We start from the raw sequence: 10221 nt of genomic DNA on the forward strand, positions 1-10221 counted from the left end.
GAGTAAGATGTAGGAAGCATGCGGGGGAATGGAAGATGGTAGGTGGGGAATTTAGATGCCTGAGTATCTGGATATTCCCATTGGAGGATTTCAGGTTTTTTTTTTCTTCAGAAAAAAAAGTGTCTTTTGTTGAAGGTATAGATAGATCGGGAAGTGTTGGAGGCTTCTAAAAGAGAAAAACATGAAATCATCACTGAGGAAGATAGATGAACAAAAGATTCCACAGCACTAAAGACACACTGGTGTTATTAGTTATGAATTTTAAAATGACAACATTGTGTGTGTGTCTCATCTCCTTTATTGCAGAGAAGCTCAGGTATTGCAGGTGGATGTTGCCTTTAATCAGGACTAGCTTTTAAAATAAATGAAAGGAAGCAAAGAAAGATGACATGTTGAATATCTACAGGATGTGTTCAGTGGCAGAGCATGGTATCCAACTGTGCAAGAAAGGATGCTGATGGAAGTACAGATTAGTTTAGCACAAAGACTCACACACACACACACACACACACACACACACGAGAGAGAGAGAGAGAGAGAGGGAGAGAGAGAGAGAGAGAACAAGAGAGAACACAAAGTATCCATAATTACTGTTTGAGAAGAGAATGAATAAATTTTCCTAAAATTTTATAAGAGATATGCTATGTCTGTTTATCAGACAGAACCCATATGTAAGAAAAGAAAGTCACTGTTTTCATATAAGCCTGATTTTAAAAGAATTGTTATTATGCTTAGTTTCCAAGTTTGGTTTCCATCAGAGTTGTATTTTCTTTTTAATCTTTGGACCTGAGACTTCTAAACTTCAGAGAACACACGCGGATTTTGTTGAAGTTCTTTCCAAGCTATAACATACACTTTCAGCTTGTAATATCAAAATATTTTCTTATAAAACCAAGGTGAAATTATGCATTTGTTCCTATAAAGAGTTGTACACAAAGATCTAAACTATTTATTTGTTTATTTATTTATTATTTATTTATTTATTTTTAAAGATTTTGTTTATATTTGACAGAAAGAGACACAGTGAGAAAGGGAACATAAGCAGGGGGAGTGGGAGAGAGAGAAGCAGGTTTCCCGCTGAGCAGGGAGCCCGATGCGGGGCTCGATCCCAGGACATTGGGATAATGACCTGAGCGGAAGGCAGACACTTAATGACTGAGCCATCCAGGCGCCCCAGATCTAAAGTATTTAAAAAATTAGTCTCTGAACTGTTAAACATCAGTGGCTACAAATATTTGGATGGCTTGTGTACAGTGTTTTTTCAAAATATTTTCTCTTCCACAGGTAATGAAGCCCCCAAATATGTCCAGTGTCACTGAGTTTCAGCTGCTAGGATTCCAGAAATATCTTGAATGACAGACATTTTCCTGTTCATCTACTTTTTCATGGTCACAGGGAATGTTGTCATTATTGCACTGGTGAGCCAGAACCAGCGACTGCACTCACATATGAAGATATTTCTCAAATACCTTTCCTTTCTAGAGATCTGGTATACATCCACTATTGTGCCCCCTCTTTTAGCCAACTTGTTCTCCCAAGGCAAAGCCATTTCCTTCCCCACTACCTGTATGGATGGCACAGCTTTACTTCTTTGTGTTTTGGGGGGCTACTGAATGCTTTATTCTGGCCATGATGGCCTATGACAAATATCCGGCCATCTGCAGCCCATTCCACTACTCTTTCCGGATGAGTCCTGAGATCTGTACCAAGTTGGTGGCAATCTCCTGGTTGACAGGTGTTGGCACAGGATTTCTGCCCTCCCTAATGACTTCCAAGTTAGATGACTGTGGTCCTAACCAGATCAATCACTTCTTCTGTGACCTCCCTCCCCTCATGCAGCTCTCATGTTCCAGTGTGTATATCACCAGGATGGTCATCTTTATCCTGTCAAATGCAGTGCTGTGCATTTGCTTTCTTCTTACGCTTGTATCCTATGTTTTCATTGCATCCACCATACGGAGAATTCCTTCAGCCTCTGGCCTGATAAAGATCTTTACCACATGTGGTTCCCATTTGGCTGTTGTCATTATCTTCTATGGGACCATGATCTCCATGTATGTCCGCCCCAATGACCACCTGTCACCTGAAGTCAACAAGATCATTTCTGTCTTCTGCAATGTGGTCACCCCACTGCTGAACCCTGTTATCTGCAGCTTAAGGAATCAAGAATTCAAAGAGGCTGTTAGAAAAGAAATGGAAAAAAAAATTAATATCTACAGAATAAGAGTGAAGGGGAGGGTTTTGTTTGTTTGTTTATTTGTTTGTTTTTGGTCAGGTAAGGAAAATTAGCACAGAATATGTAATGGATTAAGTTTGGTAACATGTGAGTGCCAGGTTCAGAGCCTGCAAACTCAAATGTCATCCTTGGTACTATGTTGAGTTCCATAAGCCATAATGAAAAAGTTTGTTCATAGCCCCTTGCCAACAACTGTTCAGAAGACAAATAGCCTCTATCAAATCATTCTGGGGGCATTTTTATCTTTTGGCACTTTCTTTCATCTTCTGGTGAGAATCTAATCATATGATTTGAGGACATGATTATTTTACACATTATTTTCAGATTTTATAGGAGAATTTCTCCTGAGTTCATAAAGCATATATATAGAAAGTTATACATCTTTTAAGTACTGGTAGGAAACTGACCTTATAGATTCAATTCATGGTGCTGCTGGGGCTTATTAAATGTTTGTGGAATAAATAAATGAAAAAAATGAAAAGATATATAAATTATTGTTGACCTAAATTATCTCCTCATGACAAGGACAAAGGATTTTTGAAGTGCCAAAGATTTATCTACAGGAATTTAGACTTTTTAATGTTTTCTGTTTAATAAATCCTAGGAAAGGAAGGAAGGATGGGAAGGAGGATGATAGAGGGAGGGAGGAATAAGTGGAGAGAGAGGGACAGATGGAGAGGGAAGGAGAGAAAGGGAGAAGGCAAGAGAGAGAAAGACAAAAGACAGAAAGCAAGAGCAGAGGAGAGGGGAAAAAGGAAGGGAAGGACAGAGAGGGGAAGGGAAAAGATAAGAGGTGAGGAAGGTAGGAAGAAAGGAATCAAAATTTATTTTATTCAGCCAGTATTTAGAAGACCTCTGCTACTCCTGCTTATTATCGCATTCATTAATTCCACAAATATTTTCAAGCCCTTTATATATGCCAGTCCTCTTGCTGCAGTCTGGATTGCCCAGGGACACAATTGTAAAGAAATGACCAAGAAGATTTTGCCTGAATGGAGCCTCTAGTTTTGAGGGAGACAGAGTTATGTAATGACTTATAAAAGGAATAATGGATTTATGTCTATTTGTGATATTTGCTGTGAAACAATAAAGTATAAGCTGGTGCATTTACATGGACCAATAAGGTCTGAATCAACATAGAGGGTTAGGAAAGCTTTCTATGTTTATGTTGTACTTTAACATACACTTTACAGATGAGGAGAATAAGGATGGAAGTAGAATCCCAGGTAGAGAGCACGGCAGGCATGTCAAGAGAAGAAACCTGAGGAATGGGGATGGAGGAAAGAGATGAGTTTGGAAAGAAAGGCAAGAGCTAGTTCTTGCAGGTCATTAAAAACCCTATAAGGATTTTTGGATTTTACATTAAGACAAATGATGAATTATCGAAGGATATCAAATAGGAACTGGCATGATATATTTTGCATTTGCAAACCTCACTGCTGTTTAGAGAAAAGTGACAGAAAGCAAAAGTTTCTGGTGTCATAGCAGTGACCCACATGGGAGAGGAGCTTGGCTTCATTTTATGTTTGATGATGTCTCACAGATGGTGAGGTTAGGAGTGAAAATTCTGGACTCACTCATTCCCATGCACTGGGGCCAGTTTGTAGTCTCTTCACAGTTCATTAGTCCATTTGTGATATGTTCCACATCAATCCCTGAGCTTTAGGGGTAAGAACACTTTTTAACTCTTTGGCACATGCTTTTGGTTCTTTTGGTTCTTTCAAATGATACATTTGAATCTGAGGTAGGACAGGAAGTGGACAGCTCTTAAAGGCAGAAAACAAACTGGTGAGTGGTACAGGTGAGGCAGTAAGGGGATTTGTTAAATTGGTGGTGGTTATTAGGGAAGGCAGTTGTTTTGATGAGCACCCGGTGTCATATGTAAGTGATGAATTATCTAAATTCCACTTCTGAAACAAAAAACAAAATGAATTTGCTAAATTCCACTTCTGAAACAAAAAACAAAGAAACCAAAATGTATTTTTATTTTTTTTTATTTTTTTTATTTTTTTTTAAAGATTTTATTTATTTATTTGAGAGAGAGAGAGAGAAGGAGAGAGAGAGAGCACGTGAGAGGGGGGAGGGTCAGAGGGCGAAGCAGACTCCCTGCTGAGCAGGGAGCCCGATGCGGGACTCGATCCAGGGACTCCAGGATCATGACCTGAGCCGAAGGCAGTCGTTTAACCAACTGAGCCACCCAGGCGCCCTAAAATGTATTTTTAATTTCCTTTATTGTGTTCTTTATCTCTGATTGTTTTTATTTTTTATTTCTGTGTTAAGAGTATCAGTGATAAGGATGCCCAGGTGACTCAGTTTGTTAAGTGTCTGCCTTCGGCTCAGGTCATGGTCCCAGGATCCTGGGATCGAGTCCTACATTGGGCTCCCTGCTCAGCAGGAACCTGCTATTCCCTCTGTCTAACCCTCCCGTTTGTGCTCTCTTTCTCTCTCTCTCTATGACAAATAAATAAAGAAAATCTTTAAAAAAATTGTTTTGAAGAGTCTTACTGATATCTTCTACTCTTTTCCCAGGTCTTTTGAATATCTTTATAATAATTACTTTAAATAATCTCTCAAGCATATTACTTATTTCCATTTTGCTTTGGTCTCTTGCTGTGGTTTTGTCCTGTTCTTTCATTTGGGAGATTTTCCTCTATGTCCTCATTTTGTCTAACTTTTCTGTGTCTATTTCTGTGTGTTAGGAAAGTTGGCTATTTTGCTGTTAATGAAAATAGTCTATGGAAAAGAGATCCTGTCGTTAGCTCCCTGTGGTGCAGTGTCTCCTGTTCCCCAGGACCTGGGTGCTTCAGGGAGTGTCTCCTTATGTGTGTTGTGTGTGCTTTGCCTTTGAATCTTGGCAACATTTTCTCTTTAGTCCAATGATCTTCAGAAGCCCACTTTGCCAACTTGTAGGCAACGGTTGTTCCCCAGTAGGGGTGGGGCATGTTTTAGCAAAATGTGTGCTGGTTTGCTTGGGAAATGAGACCTGCACCACTGCTGCTAGAATTGAGGTCCCACAAAACATGTAAATCAGGAGATATGGTGTTAGCATGGTTTGTGCTGGTGTTTTGAGTCAGGGGCTTGCAGTGCAGGGACTAAGGGGAACATGGATTGGAGGGTGGCATCAAAGGTGATGCATTAGTGGGGGGGCTTGTTGTAAGTAAGTTAAGTAAGCAGTGTAGGCACAGCACTGTTTCCTACAAGAGACCATTGTTTATGTTGGGATTGGGAGAGGTCAATGGCACCTGCTACCTCCTTTGTTGCTGAAGGGGTCTCCCTGTCATCCCTGTCTTTCTGGGCCATGCTCTGAGATGAGAAAATCACTCTTCCTCCCCCACCTCCTGACATCTTTCAAACGCTTGCTCTACACTATATCTGCAAGGGCTGTTTGTAGTGTTGTTTCATTAAGTGTGAGAACCTGGCTTCCTAATGCCATCTGGGCTCTCAAAGCCTTGCCCACTGATTTTTAAATCAGTCCGTTTTGTTCCCAGAAGTCATTATCCTCCTACCAATGTGGTCTCTTCTCTACCTTAAATTATGACATTTGTTCTGCCAGTCTTTGGGTTGTTTTCTGTTTTCTGCTGTGAGGGTTATCTAAGTATATCTGTGGTACAAAGCAAACTTAGGGTCCTCCTACTCTGCTACCTTCCCAGCAAACCTGAAAGATTGAAATATTTTATTCTAATGTCAAGAACAAAACAAATTAAGGATGTGTTCACTTTTGTCACTTTTATTCGACATAGTATTGGAAATAGCAGTCGGAGAAATTAAACAAGTAACAGACATCCAAATTGGGAAGGAAGATCTATACTCACAGTTAACATAAACTTATATATAGAAAACCCCAAATAGTATATATAAAAAGTACTAGAACTAATTAATTCAGCAAATTGTTTATGGTACAAGATTAATAGCTGAAAACCAATGTGCTACTATATGCTAGAAATGAATAATCTGAATATAAATTTGCATGGGTAATTTTATATGTCAAACTGGATGGGCCACAGTGCCCGGATATGTGGTCAAATATTAATCTAGATGTTTATGTAAGAGTGTTTTGGATGAGATTATCATTTAATTCAGTGGACTTTGAGAAGAGCGGATCTTTCTTCCATGATGTGGATGGGCCTTATTCAATCATTTGAAGGCTTAAATGGAACAAAAGATTGAACTCTCATGACCAGGAGGGAATCACCCTTAGCAGAAGACCTTCAGACATTAACCACCGCATTAGCTCTTCTTTAGTTTCCAGCATGCTGGCCCACCCTGCAGATTTTGGACTTTGACTTACAAGCTCCCATAATCACTTGAGACAAATATATATTTTAAGGAATTGTCTGTATATACACAACACAGGCAGGCAATATTAGTGCCCCTATTTTTTTTCTGAAGTGGCACAAACTTGTTAATTAATATATTAAAATTTTCCCAGATAAGAAGTGGTACACCAAGAAGATAAAAGTGATTTATCATTGTGGAAATTTGGTAAGAAACAGTTTAGCACATGTCATACCATCTTCAGTAGATATATCTAAAATGTGCTGCCAATCCGGTGCATATGACTTTTAGACAGAGCACAAGATAGATTAATGTTGAAGTTTTTTTATTAGATTGTACTTACACTCCATAACATTATAAGAGAGTCAAATTCAGCAAAGGGATATCATTCAAAGAGAATGGATGTTCCAGCATAGTTTGAGTAACAGAGTGTTAGCAATTCCATTTTCAAATGAAATGGGAAGAAATTTAGAGTGGGATAAAAAAAAAAAACAGGAAAATACAATAAATATATTTTTCTAAGTAAACATCATTAGTTCCTGTTACTGAGGACATTACATAAAATACACTAAAATTTATGTTGCTTCCAAGTATTCACAATGTATTAAAATTGTACTTTATTAGATCCTACAACAGTTACTTATAAGCTCATATCTTTTACAAATACGCACGCACACACACACACACACACACACACACACACACACACACACACACACACACACAAACACACACAGCAAGTCTGCCCTATTTACAAGCTAAAAAGAAAGAATTTAGTGGGCCTATAATTTACTTATGTATTTAACCATTTAGTTCCTCTCAAATCATCAAACTAATGTGTTTAAAGATCCAATATCATGTCCAAATATCAAAAAAAGTCTCTTCATCTGTGTATGAGACAGTGTGTTGAGGCAAAATGAAGAAACTCTTTTCCCTGTCATGGTCTCATTAAGACATGTGGAAGGCTTATGCTAATTACTTGAGCAAGAAGTTTCTCATAATTAATCCTTAGGGAAACTGACTTCCCTCCACATTGTCTTCCCATAATTGCACGTCCTTGTCCATTTGTATTTTTGGCTATGGTTTCCAATAACAGACCCATTGTTTGCAAAATTGCTTAAATTACCTATGTCAACATATTTTCAATGGCCAGCACAAAATTTATTTTTGATGTGGGAACAAAATTTGGTTTAACCAAAAACAAGAGTGACTTACTCAGATATTTACTGGATTAAGTGGAAAATTTAGTCAAAGTCAGGTTGTTTCCCAAAGCTTTGAAAGTGATAATAATTTAATAAATTCAATGTATACATTTTATGTTTTTATATGAATCCAGAAGAGTAACAAACAACAGTGATCTCTAGAAAACAGACAAAATTTGTATTCCCAGGAAGTTTTCATTGAGAGATAGCTAAACATTCAACATGAAATTAAAATAGAGAGAGTTGGGGGAGTCTGTAAATTTTCTAAGAGAAAGAACTACTTTTAATCAAAGTCTTTATTGATCTATGACTACTATTTCAAACCTAATTTATCTTTTGTTATTTAAAATTTATTTTACTAAATATGTTGTTAATTTTAAACAATGACAGAAAAAATAACTGGTCTTTATGTATGTTGGTTCTAGATTCACTTGACTACTACCACAATGTCACATAGTATTCTTGGATTGCTTGCTGACTATAAGTTATGAGAGAAATATTTATTAGAACTATTTTCTATGGCACCTGGGTGTCTCAGTCAGTTGAGGTCTGCCTTTGGCTCAGGTCATGATCTTTGAGTCCTGGGATCGAGCCCCATGTTGGGTTTCCTGCTCAACAGGGAGTCTGTTTCTCTCTCTCTCTCTTTGTCTTTCTCTCTCCCTCTGCCCCTTCCCACTGCTCATTCTCCCTGTCACTCAAATAAATAAATAAAATCTTTAAAAAAAGAACTATTTTGTAATTAAAAGGAAGGATCACTTTGTAGTGAACTAGGGTTAGTCTGGTCATTGATTTCAAAGTAAATAAAATGAGCCTAAAGTGTATATATTTTGGGTTGAATTTCAGAATTTATACTGCCTTTCATTTTACCCCTGTAAAGATCTGAGACTCATATCTTTAGGCTGACACCCCCAAAAAGATGGAGCTTATTTGTAAAGTAAGAATGAGCACCTTGTCATAATTTGACACCTTGCAAAATAAATGGAAAAATAGAGAATAAAATATTATAAAGTCATGACTGCAGGGCATGACAATGTGTTGACCTGGAAGTTCATAGTGCAGTTAACAACATATTTGATTGAGCTGATATAGCAATGTTCTGACACATAATAAACAACTATCCATACATGTTCATTCATAGGAGAAACCTGAACTAGAAACACTTGAGGAGATTTGTAAAAATGTGATGACCACTTTCATCTGAGAGTCTGCCAAACTTACATTACTTGAGATTAATCTTAGTCTCATAGTATTTGGATATGAACACAGGTTAAAAAAAAAAGCATTGCCTTTAACTTCTAAAGATTCTAGTTTGCTATTTGTTGTTTTGTTTCATTTTTGTATATCCCCATGACTCTTCTCATACCCTCCTTGACTTCCATGTTTCTAAGGCTGTAAATGAAAGGATTCAGCATTGGGATGACGACTGCATAGAACACAGAGGTGAGTTTGTCTCCCTCTTCTGAATAGAGGGACTTGGGTCTCATGTACCAGATCAGTCCTGTACCATAATAGATGGTCACCACAATCAGGTGGGAAGTACATGTGAAAAAGGCTTTTTTTCTGCCTTTAACAGAGTCAATTTTCGTCACAGCCACCAGGATGCGAAGGTAGGAGAGTATAATGAGGAGGAAGGGGAATAACACAGTTCCAGCCCCTCCTATGGCCATCGCAGTCTCCTGCAGGGATGTATCAGCACAGAATATGTGAAGAAGAATAGGCAATTCACAGAAAATATAGTCAACAACATATGGACCACAGAGTGGAAGAATTATGACGTAGAGAGGCACCACAGAGGCAAAAAAGCCAATGATCCAGGCCCCCAGAGCTAATGCCATACATACAGACCAACTCATGATGAGCAGGTATCTCAATGGGTAACAAATGGCCACATAGCAATCCAGAACCATCACTGCAAGGAGAAAGCACTCAGTTGACTCCAGGAATAAGATGATATAAGTTTGAGCAATACAGAAGTTGTAAGGTATGACTTTCCTGCTTGCAAGAAAATTAAAAAGCATCTTGGGGACCACAAATGTGCTAAAAAATATGTTGAGAAAGGCCAGATGACAGAGGAAGATATACATGGGTGTCTGGAGAGAGGAATCTACAATGACTAAGGTGATGACAGCTGTGTTTCCAAAGAGATTTGCCAAGTAGACCAGAGAGAAGAGAAAAAAGAGTGGAATCTCAGTCTGGGGATGATTGGAAAATCCTACAAGAACCAGCTCAGTGATGGTGCTGTAATTCTCATGACTCATTTTGACTATTGAAAGTTTTCTGATCAAATGAGAGCTAAGCAAAAGCCAAAAATGTTCTTATTTTAAAATTGTGAGATTAAACCAATTCCCTTGTCATATCAACTATAATGCTGAAGATAAATGAATCTTAATAATCAACACTTATTTGTGAAATTTTGTTGGACAAATATTTTATTCAAAGGAATAAGAACATCCAATCACAGTGCATCATGCAACTGCCTGTTTTTGATGAATTACAAGTTTTCAGTTT

The 10221-nt window shown here is 38.0% G+C and overlaps 1 protein-coding gene and 1 pseudogene across 1 annotated transcript; one reads left to right on the forward strand and one right to left on the reverse strand.

The window, feature by feature from the left end:
- The first annotated feature begins 1287 nt into the window (after window positions 1–1287).
- Window positions 1288–2289, forward strand: LOC113928622 (annotated as a pseudogene).
- A 6728-nt stretch (window positions 2290–9017) lies between these two features.
- LOC113928621 (olfactory receptor 2A12-like) lies at window positions 9018–9971 on the reverse strand. The gene has a single exon (XM_027604473.1). The coding sequence runs from the start codon at window positions 9969–9971 to the stop codon at window positions 9018–9020; it is 954 nt and encodes a 317-aa protein (XP_027460274.1).
- Between the last annotated feature and the right edge of the window lie 250 nt (window positions 9972–10221).

The sequence above is a fragment of the Zalophus californianus genome, chromosome 5 (assembly GCF_009762305.2).
Source record: "Zalophus californianus isolate mZalCal1 chromosome 5, mZalCal1.pri.v2, whole genome shotgun sequence".
In the NCBI taxonomy this organism is placed as follows: domain Eukaryota; kingdom Metazoa; phylum Chordata; class Mammalia; order Carnivora; family Otariidae; genus Zalophus; species Zalophus californianus.